Source organism: Centropristis striata, chromosome 6 (genome assembly GCF_030273125.1).
Source record: "Centropristis striata isolate RG_2023a ecotype Rhode Island chromosome 6, C.striata_1.0, whole genome shotgun sequence".
NCBI lineage: Eukaryota > Metazoa > Chordata > Actinopteri > Perciformes > Serranidae > Centropristis > Centropristis striata.
In genome coordinates, this window is record NC_081522.1 from 1964303 (window position 1) to 1978461 (window position 14159).

The 14159-nt window shown below is 37.3% G+C and overlaps 3 protein-coding genes and 2 non-coding genes across 5 annotated transcripts; 3 read left to right on the forward strand and 2 right to left on the reverse strand.

Moving 5' to 3' along the window:
- Positions 1–6479: 6479 nt before the first annotated feature.
- On the forward strand, positions 6480–7101 carry LOC131972779 (histone H4). Its single transcript, XM_059334495.1, has one exon. The coding sequence runs from the start codon at positions 6559–6561 to the stop codon at positions 6868–6870; it is 312 nt and encodes a 103-aa protein (XP_059190478.1). The 5' UTR covers positions 6480–6558; the 3' UTR covers positions 6871–7101.
- A 954-nt stretch (positions 7102–8055) lies between these two features.
- LOC131972776 (histone H2B 1/2-like) lies at positions 8056–8498 on the reverse strand. Its single transcript, XM_059334493.1, has one exon. The coding sequence runs from the start codon at positions 8487–8489 to the stop codon at positions 8115–8117; it is 375 nt and encodes a 124-aa protein (XP_059190476.1). The 5' UTR covers positions 8490–8498; the 3' UTR covers positions 8056–8114.
- Positions 8499–9093: 595 nt separating this feature from the next.
- trnap-agg (transfer RNA proline (anticodon AGG)) lies at positions 9094–9165 on the forward strand. The gene has a single exon. It is a non-coding gene; the product is annotated as a tRNA-Pro (tRNA).
- A 438-nt stretch (positions 9166–9603) lies between these two features.
- On the forward strand, positions 9604–9675 carry trnap-ugg (transfer RNA proline (anticodon UGG)). Its single transcript has one exon. It is a non-coding gene; the product is annotated as a tRNA-Pro (tRNA).
- A 1983-nt stretch (positions 9676–11658) lies between these two features.
- Positions 11659–13801, reverse strand: LOC131972977 (probable E3 ubiquitin-protein ligase HERC3). The gene is made up of 4 exons (XM_059334811.1): positions 13714–13801; positions 13103–13233; positions 12751–12913; positions 11659–11760 (listed from the first exon to the last, which is right to left on the reverse strand). The coding sequence occupies exons 1-4, from the start codon at positions 13768–13770 to the stop codon at positions 11659–11661; spliced, it is 453 nt and encodes a 150-aa protein (XP_059190794.1). The 5' UTR covers positions 13771–13801.
- Between the last annotated feature and the right edge of the window lie 358 nt (positions 13802–14159).

Sequence of the window (14159 nt, forward strand, 5' to 3'; positions counted from 1 at the left end):
TTGTTGGTGTAGGCTACTGAAAATCCATTGTATGTGATGTCAGACCATCTTTTTTTACTTTTATTGTTCAATTAGGGGGCAGACAAACATAAGAAATGTTTTCTTCTTGCTGCTCCTTTCTAATCATGGAGGTGTAGAGTGTCTCTGTACACATTTTGTTGTCCACTTTCATGAAAGGAACAAAATAAATAAATAAATAAACATCATGTCAGTGACAGGTGGGTTTAAAGTTTTACAATCTGAGCCGTGATGCTTCAGAGAAACTTTAAGATTTTTTTTGTTTTTGTTACAATGAATGAGGACGAAGGATTTAGTTCCCCATTGAACGTGTATTATAAGAGATCTCTTAATGTGCAGTATAAACAGCAGGAATTATTACAGGAAGCAGAACCTGTTTCACTGTTCATATGGACACATGAATATTATTATTAATGCAAATATGTGTTTCAGCTCGCCTGGATCGGACTGTACGATGACGTGAACAGCTGGAGGTGGTCACTGTCAGACACAAGCTTCTACAGAGCAGGAGAGGAGGAGTTCAGACGATGGGGTCCTGGACAACCAGACAATAGACGAAGTGCTGAACACTGCACAATGATGCATAGTAATGGACTATGGTACGATGTCAGCTGCACAGACAACTTTCAGGCCGTCTGCTGTGATGTGACAGGTGAGAATATTGCTGAGTGAAGGTAAAACAGAGCAGTTGAGCTTGTTGACCTCTCCCCTTCTCTGCTGCTCTTTGCCTCTCTGTCTCCAGTTACATGAAGCTCATTTAAAGCAGATGAGTCCTGCCTTCATTTCTCTGTTTCTATAAAGAGCTCCATCATTAACAGCTTTATCCCACGTCACTGTCTCAGTCAACAGGGCTGCAAGAGAAGGAGTTGATATGCACACAGCTCCACGGTGACTTCAGCTTCATGCTCACATTCATTAAGAAACATCAAACTGCTGAGAAAAATATTCAGATGCAGAAAAACTCAGATATAAAGTTTGCATCTATGTTGTGTGTTATGTTGCCTCTGCACAGCATTTCTCTCTGCTCTATGTTCAGGGCTGGATGTGACATTTGTCCTCACTAAAGCCTCCATGAACTGGACCGAGGCCCAGAGCTACTGCAGAGAACACCACACAGACCTGGCCAGTGTGAGGAACCAGGCAGAGAACCAGGAGGTCCAGGATCTGGTTAAAGCAAAAGGAGTAAAAAGAGTCTGGATCGGCCTTTTCAGAGACTCCTGGAAGTGGTCTGATGGAAGCAGCTTCTCCTTCAGATACTGGCTGACAGGGCAACCTAATAACCACAAGGGGAGGCAGGCTTGTGCAGTAGCAGATTTCCGCTCCTCTGGAGAATGGAGGGACAGGAACTGTGGCGAGAAGTTTCCATTCATCTGCTCCGGTCCATCTGAGTGGTAACCCCTGATTCAAACAGTATTTATATTAGATTTAGGTTTACTTTGGCATCAAAAAGAAAATAAAAAAACATTTCTGGACAATAAATGTGAACACTCAGGATGTTGGTGTTAATGTGCAGTGACCAACTGCAGATAATCAGTTTGTGTTGACTTCAATGTGAGAATATGAACAGATGGAGGAAGTAACTGCTTCTACCTGACTGATAAAGCCCTGAACGCCCCCTGGTGGCGGCCTGCAGTATAGCTCTAAACTGACCACAGGCAGGACTAAACTAACTGAGGACACTTTATATCAACAGGATGCTGATTGTTATCAGAGCAGAAATCTCTCAACTGATCATGTTTGATTGTTTTTTTAAAGTGTCTTTGATGAAGAAGACGACGACAGTGAAGAGATGGAGGATGAGTGTGACTGTATCTGCTGTGATTAAGGGAATGCTGAAGCAGGTAAATCTTCTTTTTATTCAACTTTTATGCAAAACTGAGCAACAAATGACAAATTTAAAGCAAGATGAGATGAAACTTTATCAGCCCTCAGAGAGTGAATTACACATTAAAGCAGTAAAAGAAACAGTCTGAGGAGGAAACAAATAAAGAGGCATTTAAAATAATAAATAGAGCAAAATCATTCACAAACTATATGTTCTAAATATTACAATGCTTTGGACAGCAACATGACATGAAGAGTAGAAACAGGGAAAGTCACAAATTATCATGTGAGGAAAAAAAGTCTGAAAAAGAGCTTCCAGAGGATGAAATGTAAAGAAGAAAGCAGAAAGTAATCTCTGTGTGAGTAATAATAGTCAGGCGGCTTAGCTAAATAAAGGGGACACGCTGGACAAAAGCACCAAATTTTTTCCACTTGCTCTCTATCATCATAGGTTTCAATTTTTGGTAGGAGCCACTTCATCAAGATGGCCGATCCGAGATGGTACCCATATAAAGTCTATGAGAACCAATACATCTTCCAAGCCACTCAGAAGGTCAATCTTGGTGTCAAAATCTACATTTTCTGGGTCAAGGAATCATTTAAAGCTGTTGAGAATATCACTAGATGATTATTTGATCAAATAGAAATGTTCATTTTCACCCAGACTGGCAGGCAACTCGCTTCAAGTGCTGCAGCAGAGAATCCTGAGCTGAAAATGTTTGGAATCTAATAATTATGTAAATACATGGCCAAAATGAAGATATCTATTTGATCATCTGGTGATATTCTCAGTAGCTTTAAATTATTCTTTGACCCAGAAAATGTATATTTTGACACTAAGATTGACCTTCTAAGTGGCTTAGAAGATATATTGGTTCTCATAGATTTTATATGGCTGCCATCTCTGATCTGCAATCTTGATGAAGTGGCTCCTATCAAAAATTTAAACCTATAGTGATAGAGAGCATGTGGAAAAAATATGGTGCTTTTGTCCGACGTGTCCCCTTTCTTCTTAATCTGGTCCTAAACCGCCGGACTATAATGTTTGTCAGCTCCAACAGAAGCTGAAGGACCAGGGGCTGAATGATGACATCACTCTGAGCTTTAGGAAGCAGGCAGATGGAAAAGTCTTCCACAAGGAGAAGAAGAAGACCAGAAAGGTGGAGCTCTAATTGAGATTTGCTGTTAATCAGAGAAAAGTGTGTTTCTTTCCTCAGAGTCCTCGTGTGATGTGTGAGAATAGAGCTGCAACAATTAGCAGATTAATCCACTCGTTGCAGCTGTTTTTATAATCAAATATAATCATTTTAGTCATTTTACAAGCTCAAATGTCAAATATCTGCTGGTTCCAGCTTCTCCAATTTAACCCATAAGAACCCATGGTGACACCCATGTAACAAACACTTGTGCATTTTTGAATCATTTTCGTGTCTTTGTAAGTCATTTTGTGTCTTTTTTGGTCATTTGTGTCTTTTTGTGTCATTTTGTGTCTGTTGTTGCGTCTTTTTTAGTTATTTTGTGTCTTTTGTTGGTCATTTTCTGTCCTTTTTTGTCATTTTCTGTCTTTTTTAGTCATTTGTGTCTTTTTGTGTCTTTTTTTGGTCTTTTTGCATCTGCTGTTGTCTTTTTTAGTTATTTTGTGTCTTTTGTTGGTCATTTTGTGTCTTTTTGTCATTTTGTGTCTTCTGTGGGTTTTTTTTGGATATTCTGTCTTCTCATTTTGTGTCTTTTTTTGTGATTTTGTGTCTTTTTTAAGTAATTCAATGTTTTTTTCAGTAATTTAGTGTTTTTTTTCAGTAATTTTGTGTCTTTTTTTTTAGTATTTGTGTGTCTTTTTTAAGTAATTTAGTTTTTTCTGTCATTTTGTGATACTGCCTCCAGCAGCCCCCAGATAATGAGTTTGAGACCCCTGTTCAAGAAGATTTAAAGTGTTTGTTACACGGGTGTCACCGTGGGTTCTTATGGGTTAAAGAGTTAATGCTTTTATTGGTCATAACCGTATATTTACTGGTGTTTAAAGGTTGGTTTATGAAAACAAGACATTTGAATTGATGTGTTTGAGCTGTGGGAAATTATAACAGACAATGTTTTATTATTTTTCACATTTTATAGGTAAGATAATATCAATTAGATTTGACTGGAATCAACTCCAGTGAAAATCCACCTTTAAACTTGAATGTTGTGTGGAATCATTGAAATCTACTTTCATGAGTAAAAACATCTTTCTTCATTTGAGTGTAATATATCGCATCAAAACATGCCAAACAGTTCTGGCTTTTGGAATATGAATATTTAATGCTTTTCTTTGTCATATATGGTCATAAACTTATATTTACTTAGATTTAAAGGTGTTGGTTAATTATTATTATTATTATTATACAAGACTTTTGAATTCATGTGTTTGTGCTGTGGGGATTTATAGTAGAGATTTTTCACTATTTTTCTGACATTTCATTGATAAAATTAATAAAATTAGATTACACATGTTCTTTATCATGAGATTAGATATTTGGTTCCTTTCGTTTGGTTTTGGAATTAAAGTTTCACTGGGAACAATGCCGTCATGAAATAAAACCAGGCTTTTAAATTTTTGTTTAATGAAAAATAATTTTTAATGAAATTAAATTATATTTAACAAAGTAATGTTGCTGTGAAAATGTATGATGAAATAACATAATGTCTGCAATGAATTTAATAAATGTCTTTAATTATTTCACAAATTGTCTGTTTCTTTATATTTGTCACTAATTACTTGTGTGAGATTTATTTAGTATTTTCTTTTTCATGGAGATAATAAAGAACACTTTCCATAATACTGCTGATTTTAACAATAAATGGCTTCTGTGATCTATCATCTTTTTATAAAGTTTCATCATCTCTACAGATTTATATTTTTAGGCTTTATTAAGTTATAACAGTTTACTACCTGTTCCTTCTGTTTATCAACGATAGACAAGTTTTGACAAAGTCTCGCGAGACTTTGTGTAATGCTGTCTGTGTTGACAGATCTCGCGAGAATGAGCTGCTGAATCAGACAGGTCTGGAACAAAGTTCATTTTCTCCTGATTGGTGCGTCAGAAAAATGACATTTTTGTGTCAGGTTGTTCAGAAGACACGTGTCCTGAGACAAATGGGTCTAATATTGACTTTGGTGACTTTTTTGGGACAAAAGACTCAATCAACAGCTGGTTTCCCATTAATTAGACACAGAGTCTCGTGTGCTGCGCTGACGTCACATTTCAAGATGCTGAAAGTATATTTACACTTTTCATCTCAGTTTTTATGTTCGCTTCTCATTTCAGTTTTGTAGCGGTATCCCTCTTATTCTGAAGAACTCGGACCGGAAGTTATTAGGAAATGTATTGGTAACTGACCCTTCGTGCATAGTGCGACACTTTGAAACTATTCTCATAAATCATAGTTTTTTTTTGGTGTTTTACCATAAACCAGAAGGGTGGTACAGGTGGATATGATGCAAAAATGTTTTCTGTTTTTGTTGCACTGATTTTTGTTAATATTTACTATAAAAGTATATTTTTAATATGCATTTTATGTAAAGCTTTTCCCCTCACTGTAAACTGATGTATAATTTTTATTGAATTACGCATGCATAGAGACTTTCGATGACCTGCGTCACGCACAGAGACAGACAACAGAGAGACACAAAAAAGAAGCAGAATAATCAAATTATTCTAACAGGTTTCAAAGTGCTGCACAAAAAGATAAGAACAATAAATAGATGACACAATAAAATAAAAATAAAAAAGTAGACAATAAAACGATAAAATACAATAAGATGAAATATAATTAAAATAGAATGAAATAAAAATGAATAAAATGCACATCCCGCACAAAATAAAATATGCATGTATACACGTTAAAATATATATTTTTTAAATCATAAAGTTGACACTCTACGTAGCGTTAAAAGCCAAAGAGAAGAGGTGGGTTTTAAGAAGAGATTTAATAAATGTTCAGGCTGCTGTTACGGTGTTTTGTGCTTTATGTTTATAATTATATATTCTGTTTCAATAAATGCATGTAGAAAAGTCATAGATAATTTCATAGTCCTCTATAATGAAGGTCTGCTGAGTTTGTCTCCGCCCACCGGGAGACGTCTAATCTGTTCTCCTTCACGTCCGCAATTATGAATGTAACTTCCTCAGTATAGGCAATGGCTTCACCAGTAGACTCATTACCAGACTATACAATTATTTATAATGATTTTTTCTCCTATTCTGCCCTTATCTTCTTCCTTATAAAAAATAGTATATAACTACACCGGTAGAAGACAGTTACAGAGAATGTTAAAAGTACAGAATAATATCAACATTATTATTTTTAAATGACATATGCATGATGTAGGCAGATGTTAAAAACATGTTGGAATGAACAGGACCTCTATTAGTTTCACTAATTATCTCCCTGTAAGTAACTTGCAAATGTTTGTACATAACTATAATATATTTTAACCTGCTGTTACCTTGTTTTTTTCTGTACCTTCTGTATATTTATAGGTTCTTTTTCCCTAAATGCATGTAGAAAAGTCGTCAATAATCACATAGTCCTTTATAATGAAGGTCTGCTGAGTTTGTCTCCGCCCACCGGGAGACCTCTAATCTGTTCTCCTTCACGTCCGCAGTTCAGATGTAAATACCAGCGATCAGACAGATTCACTCATTGGTTTCTGACGATCCAAACTCAGTAAAAGAGAGAATGTCTGGCCGCGGTAAGGGAGGGAAAGGACTCGGTAAAGGAGGCGCAAAGCGGCACCGGAAAGTTCTCCGTGATAACATCCAGGGGATCACCAAGCCCGCTATCCGCCGTCTGGCTCGCCGTGGTGGAGTGAAGCGGATCTCCGGCCTGATCTACGAGGAGACCCGTGGTGTGTTGAAGGTCTTCCTGGAGAACGTGATCCGTGATGCCGTCACCTACACCGAGCACGCCAAGAGAAAGACGGTGACCGCCATGGATGTGGTTTATGCTCTCAAGAGGCAGGGACGCACTCTGTACGGCTTCGGAGGTTAGACACATCCCGTCTGGTGCTGGACCCCAAAGGCCCTTTTCAGGGCCGCACAAACACTCCATAAAGAGATGATTTCCTTCCATGTAGTTTCTTACAGGGTTTCAGATTGGTGTTTCTGCTGGGAAAGGGACTCGAGTCAAGCCACAAATAAAAGTGAATAAAATGTTGTTAGTACCTGAAACATAACATGAGATAATTGTACTGTCATGTGGTGGGCAACACTATGTTCAGTGTCAAACACTGGGCAGTAGTACATCTATGAAACTGGTTTAAAAAAGAACGGAACGAGAGGACACTCAAGAGAGACAAGTCAGCAGTTCAACTGTGAATTTATGGTAAACGTCCTGAAATAAAACAGAATTTACCGTCTTATCACATTGCTCAAATAAACAAATCCCACTGAGACCAACTTGGATTGCATATGGGCCATAATTTTCTCACGAAAAATAAATTGCAGAACTTCCAATCACTTTCAGAAATGGGAACTGTTGAACTAAAAGGAATTTAAAATATGGACACTTTACCCCCGTATGATATAATTTTAATTATCTAAATGATGGAACTGTGGCTATTAATTTTAATGTTTCACTGTACTGAGTGAAGGTAACTGATAAAGTTTTTAATAGTAATATTAGGTTGTTTAGTGTAGACTATGGTTTCTCAAACACCTTTCAGACTGTCTTTCCACAAGAAATACTGCCGTAAAGATCTGCACCGGCTCTTCACCTTAAGACATTCATACTGATTGAATATTTTGCTGTATAGTGATATTGCCGTCCATTCAAATTGCAAACCAGCTTCGCAGAAAGTGGGAGGAGATGGTAGTGGCATGCAGCAGTGCTGCACAGTACACCTCTGGTAAATCTAAATGATTTTACTGAACTGAAAATACCGATGTAAAGATAAAACATGAACTATAAATATGACGGACTATGGAAGTGTAATTACTTGGCATGGATGAGGGGGGGGGGGGAAAAAAAAAAAAAAAAAAGTCATGTGATTTAGTATATTATTAATGAAGATTACTCACTAAACAGACCAGAGTGCATTAAAGAAAACATTTTGAGTTGCACTATATTGGCACCTCATGGGTACTTTTACGTTACCTTACTTAGGTTTTGCATCATCTTAAGCAAACTTTCTACATAGGAACAACTTTGTGGAGAGGATAAGCTCCTTCAGATGAAGTGTGTGGCTCTTAAAAGAGCCTTTGTGTTGTAGCTGGTTGTGCAGCAGCAGCAGCAGTCTACTTGGAGCTGGTGTACTTGGTGACGGCCTTGGTGCCCTCAGACACGGCGTGCTTGGCCAGCTCCCCGGGCAGCAGCAGGCGGACGGCGGTCTGGATCTCCCTGGACGTGATGGTGGAGCGTTTGTTGTAGTGAGCCAGACGGGAGGCCTCACCGGCGATGCGCTCAAAGATGTCGCTGACAAACGAGTTCATGATGCCCATGGCCTTGGAGGAGATGCCGGTGTCGGGGTGGACCTGCTTCAGCACCTTGTACACGTAGATGGCGTAGCTCTCCTTCCTCTTAGACCTCCTCTTCTTGCCCCCCTTGGTGACGGCCTTAGAAACGGCTTTCTTGGAGCCCTTCTTGGGCGCTTTCACGGTGGTCTCAGGCATGGTTCAGGTTGCGGTTTGAAACGATTCCAATGAGAAGCTGTGAGCCGCAGTGTGGTCTATTTGTACCCATTCAATGCAAATGAGACTGTGCTGTTGCTCACACAGGATTGGTTACTTGCCGAGTAAACCTGCGCATGCGTTAAACCAAACGCTCAAGGCCAGAAAGACTTGAAATGTTTTTACATTAAATTAAATTCAATATCGCAATGTTTGAACCTTTAATAGTTCGTAGTTCCTTTTCTTCCAGTATCTGCAGAAATGTTAAATACAGGTTTATTATCTATGTCAGCACCATCATAGTCAATATATATTTGATTCGAAAAAGGTAAAAACTTGGAGAATTGACCAGAATTCACTTCTTAAAGTAGCTACTGAGTATTCATTAGAGCAGGGTCAGGACTCATTTCTGTGACTGAAGACGTGTAATAATAGTAATTATAACAGTAACAGAGCTCTCAGTGAGGAGAACATGAACTGTGACCAGCAGAGGGAGCTGTTGATAGAATGTAGCCCAAGCTGACACATCACCAGTCTGAAGAGTGTGATCACAAGTCCTAGTTGTATACATGTGGAGTAATTATAGCTTATAACAAATGCTTATATTGGCTCGTTGGTCTAGGGGTATGATTCTCGCTTAGGGTGCGAGAGGTCCCGGGTTCAAATCCCGGACGAGCCCTTTCCTATTGTTAGGATGGGGGGATAAATAGGCCACCAAAGCCAGAACATATCACACATTCATCATGGAAAAGTCCATTTCCACTAGTTCAAGTCAAATAGCCCCAACCAAGCATTGAGAAAACTGAAAAAGTGAGAGTGTATGAGGGGCCGTATGGGCCTTAAATCATTCTTTCCTCTCACATTCACAAAAAATACCTCTCACATACACAATTTTACCTCTCACATTCACATAAAAAAAATACCAGAACAAAAAAATCACTGCTTCCAGTATTTCATTTCTAATTCTTTGTTATACATGATAGTAAACCAAATATCTTTAGGTCTTACATGTCATATAATAATAATAATAATAATATATCATTGTGACCACCACAGGGGCGACTAGATCCCAAATTACCACGTCACAGTTTTTGAGCTCTAATTACCAGTAACAGTTGGCTCGTTGGTCTAGGGGTATGATTCTCGCTTTGGGTGCGAGAGGTCCCGGGTTCAAATCCCGGACGAGCCCTGTGATTTTAATTACGTTGGTACAAGGTCACAGATGTCAGGACACTAGACATAATGCATGACATAATGCTACATTACAAACAGAAATGTACATGAATATCGCAAGTCATTTCAAAGCTTGACATGGAGACACCATGCCACAAACTAATGCTGCCCAACCAAGGATCCACAACTGCATTTAATATTCTTTCTGTAACATTAAAAGCAGTGAGAAGTATTTGGCGCCATCTAGTGGTAGCACCAACAGACTACACCTCTGTCAAAAAAAGTCGTAGCATACTGAAGCATGTGAACCTGTCAACATTCAGTTTTTACCCACCAGACATACTACACCAGGGGTCTCAAACTCAAATTACCTGGGGGCCGCTGGAGGCAGTATCAAAATGACCAAAAAAAGACACAAAATTACAAAAAAGACACAAAATGACTGAAAAAACACAAAATGACTTAAAAAAAAAGGACACAAAATGACCACAAAAAGACACAAAATTACAGAAAGACACAAAATGACTGATAAAGACACAAAATGACCAAAAAAAGACAAAACATGACCAAAAAAGACACAAAAGTACAGAAAAAGACACAAAATGACTGAAAAACACAAAATTACTCAAAAAGACACAAAAAGACAAAAAAGGCACAAAATGACCAAAAAAAAGACAAAAAAATGACCAAAAACGACACAAAATTATTTTTGAAAAGACACAAAATTACAAAAAAAAAAGACAGACACAAAAATACAAAAAAAAAGACACAAAATTATTTAAAAAAAGACACAATTATTAAAAACAAGACACTAAATTATTTTAAAGAAGACACAAAATTACCAAAAAGACACAGAATGGGACCTTCCAAACACAACACGGTAAAGTGCCATTCATATAAAACTCACATTAAACTTTCATATCAAGGTGGGGGCCACAAAATATCGTCACGAGGGCCGCAATTGGCCCGCGGGCCGCGAGTTTGAGACCCATGTACTACACTGATGTAATTACAACCACACATCAAATCTTTTTTAATTTACAAAAACTATGTTCATCTCAAATAGTTTCTGACTGACAACTGCAAACACAGGAGAATGAAAGCTCAGTGCTTCAATTTACAAGAAGAGGAATATATTTTTTTATTGATTTTTTTGACAAATGTATGTTTTCTTTACACTAAACTGTTTCTGACTGACGTGTTTTTTATTGACCACAGTTACATGGCTTGAGGCATAAAAAATATATCAAAGAACAACAACATATGGTCAACATATAACACAGGTATTACCTTATTCAGATGTAATATTAATATTTTCTTCAAACCCATTAACACCACTCAACATTAAATTAAATTTAACGGAAGCATAGACTGGAAACACAAATCACCATACACTGTATGATTAATATACATTAGAGTTTTGTGTAGGATTGCATTAGAGTTAATAAGATGCACCTAATAAACAGATAAATACACTATTTTTGTTAATGTCAACTTGGTCAGATCAAAAAAAAAAAAGAGTTCACTTTAAAATAAGACTTTGTTCCTGACAACATGTCAAAATTGTGGTATTTTATATTTTCATTTTGTCTTATTTTGGTCATTTTGTCTTATTTTGGTCATTTTGTGTCATTTTTTGGTCATTTTGTGCTTCATTCTAGGGTCTAGGGGTATGATTCTCGCTTAGGGTGCGAGAGGTCCCGGGTTCAAATCCCGGACGAGCCCTCTCCTTTTATTAGGAGTGGGGGATAAAAATAGGCCACCAAAGCCAGAACATATCACACATTCATCATGGAAAAGTCCATTCCCAGTAGTTCAAGTCAAATAGCCCCAACCAAGCATTGAGAAAATTTAAAAAGTGAGAGTGTATGAGGGGACGTATGGGCCATAATTCATTCTTCCCTCTCACATTCACATAAAAATACCAGAACAAAAAAATCACTGCTTCCAGCATTTCCTTTCTAATTCTTTGTTATACAGGATAGTAAACAGAGCTGGTCTACAGGTCACAGACAGACTCTGAGTCGTACTTATTCTGATCCCTCACTGGCTTCTCAGGATTCTGGGGATCAAGGTCAACCTCTGCACCGTCCCAGCTGATCTGTCAATCAAATATGAAAGAGAGATTTGTGATGTCACTGCAAACACTTTGAAATACTACAAGAAAGATAATTGAGACACATTGTAATCAGACTGTTTAACAGCAGCTCCACATCATACAGCCCTGTTTGTTCCACCAGATCACTTTACTGCTATATTTACAATAAATAGAATATCATAGAAAAGTTTATTTATGTCAGTAATTAAATTCACAAAGTGGAAATAACACATTATATCGATCCGTTACACACAGAATGAAACATTTCATGTCTTCATTTATTTAATTTATTCTAATTATAATGATTATGGCTTACATTTAATGAAGACCTAATATTAAGTGTCTCAAAAAATGTAATGACACAAAAGACCAATTTTAAAAAGTATGTTTAATATGTAAATGTTGGCCTCTGGAGAGTATGTCATCTATATGAACTCAACACTTGGTTGGGGTTGGAACTACTGGAAATAGACTTTTCCAGATATTCTAATTTATTGAGATGATCCTGTATCTCTGTTTACATCCGACCACATTATTAGGCTTTCTGTATTTTGTCTATATTACATATGTCATATACCACTTATACTTATACTATACTGTGTATATCTCTGCATATATTTTAATATATTTATTCAATGGTGTCCATACTACTATATGCAACAACATATTTAACTTATTTAACATGCTAAAATATATTTTCTCCAATGTGCAATATCTGTAAAATGCAAAGTACTTTCAGGAAAACAAACAGGGGCAGGGATCGCTAGTTGCCACCAACCCTGATGTTGTACCTGAACTTGAGCTGGGCAACCGAGGGAGCAATGGAAGTTGGTTGGGATTGCAAAAAAAAAAGAAAATTTGACTTGGTATTGCTTTATACCCTAGCTTAAGACTGAAGTTTTTACAAGAACGTTCATGTCTTCTTAACTAATAATATAATCATATCAATTGTTTTATTTTGTCTGTTGCAGTAACTTTCTCTGTAATTATTACATTGTATTTTGAATCAGTTGATATATGTTGAATGTGACCTTGTGGCAGGTGAACAGGTAGCGGCACAGAGGGATGAGTCTCCTCTCCATGTCCCAGCTGGCCCTGCTCTCCACATCCAAAGGAGTAGAGCCTCTTTGAGTCTGTCATCACCAGCGTGTGATTTCTGGAAGAAAAAGCAAAGTACAAAGAATATTTAAATATAAAAATTCACTTCATTTTAACAAAGATTTGGCATTTGCAAGCAAAAAAGTCACAATTGGAAGAAAAAATCAAACCATGGTGGAACTGCTTATTTTAGCAGAATTAGCTCAGAATATTTGTGTCAGCATTAAATTGTGTAATTGTACTGTACCGTCCACATGCAAACTTGGTGACCTTTGACCCCCAGAGCTCTGCAACAAGCCGAGGTCGTGGCTCGTTGCTGAATGAGTTGTGGCCAAGCTGTCCATACTGACCAGAGCCAAATGTAAACACTGCTCCATCCTGAGGAAGAAACCAGACCACTACAGCTTCACATTCACACTTATTATTTATTGTAACTTCATTTAATTTGAATTTTTTACATTTCTTTCTGTGAAATCGCAGATGTAAGTACTACTTTTTATAATCTTGCCTCTGCTTCCAAGTGTATATCTTATACTCAGTGTCACAATTTGATAAATAATATTCAAATATGAATGACTGATGTATGATAACGATGACACAATTTTGCATTTTTGCTGACACATAATTGCTAGTCAGGTCTTCAAATCTCTAAATACATATTTTCTTTGATCAAAGGCTAAAGTCACAGCACTGGTGCACTCAGGGGAAAGAAGCAGCAATAAAAAGACAACATGAGAGGTTTCTTTGTCTAAACTTTGTTAAAACAGCAGTGTGGTTTAATTTAATTAATCTCCATGTTTTGACTGATTTTCCATTATTCCATTTGTATATGAGAAAGAGTACAATTAAGAATGGTACCTTTGTTAAAACAGCAGTGTGGTCCTTTCCACAGGAAATGTGAATGGTTTTCTTCATGTTCAGGTTATGAACAGGAGTTGGTGTATGTCTGTCTGCAGAAAGACATTAAAGGAAAAGAAACATTTAGGTTTGCATGTCATGGAAATGGTATAACTACATTTTAAAGTCTACTCCTGTATTTGTATTGCTTGTACTTAAATTGCATTGTAGCGAAATCCGTGTCAGTTTCACGGAAATTTGAGTGATTCCGTGGCTATTCCACGGATTCCTGTGAGACCAGGTTCCTCAAATAAAGGATGATTCTAGCATTGTTGTGTCTGCTCCAGGGGTTGGCAGCCTCTACAAACTAAAGAGCCATTGTTGGCCAAAAAAAGAAAACAAATCTCAGAATTGAGCCACAAAATTATTTTTTTGAGCCTTACAATGAAGATGAAACAGCCTAAAAT

Excerpts from the sequence above, each read along its gene's own strand:
- LOC131972779 (XM_059334495.1), top strand. The coding sequence starts at position 6,559 with ATGTCTGGCCGCGGTAAGGGAGGGAAAGGACTCGGTAAAGGAGGCGCA.
- LOC131972776 (XM_059334493.1), bottom strand. The coding sequence starts at position 8,489 with ATGCCTGAGACCACCGTGAAAGCGCCCAAGAAGGGCTCCAAGAAAGCC.
- LOC131972977 (XM_059334811.1), bottom strand. The coding sequence starts at position 13,770 with ATGAAGAAAACCATTCACATTTCCTGTGGAAAGGACCACACTGCTGTT. Across the intron at positions 13,234-13,713 it reads ACACTGCTGTTTTAACAAAG|GATGGAGCAGTGTTTACATT; the intron begins GTACCATTCTTA and ends TTTCTTCCTCAG. Across the intron at positions 12,914-13,102 it reads ACCAAGTTTGCATGTGGACG|AAATCACACGCTGGTGATGA; the intron begins GTACAGTACAAT and ends TTTTTCTTCCAG.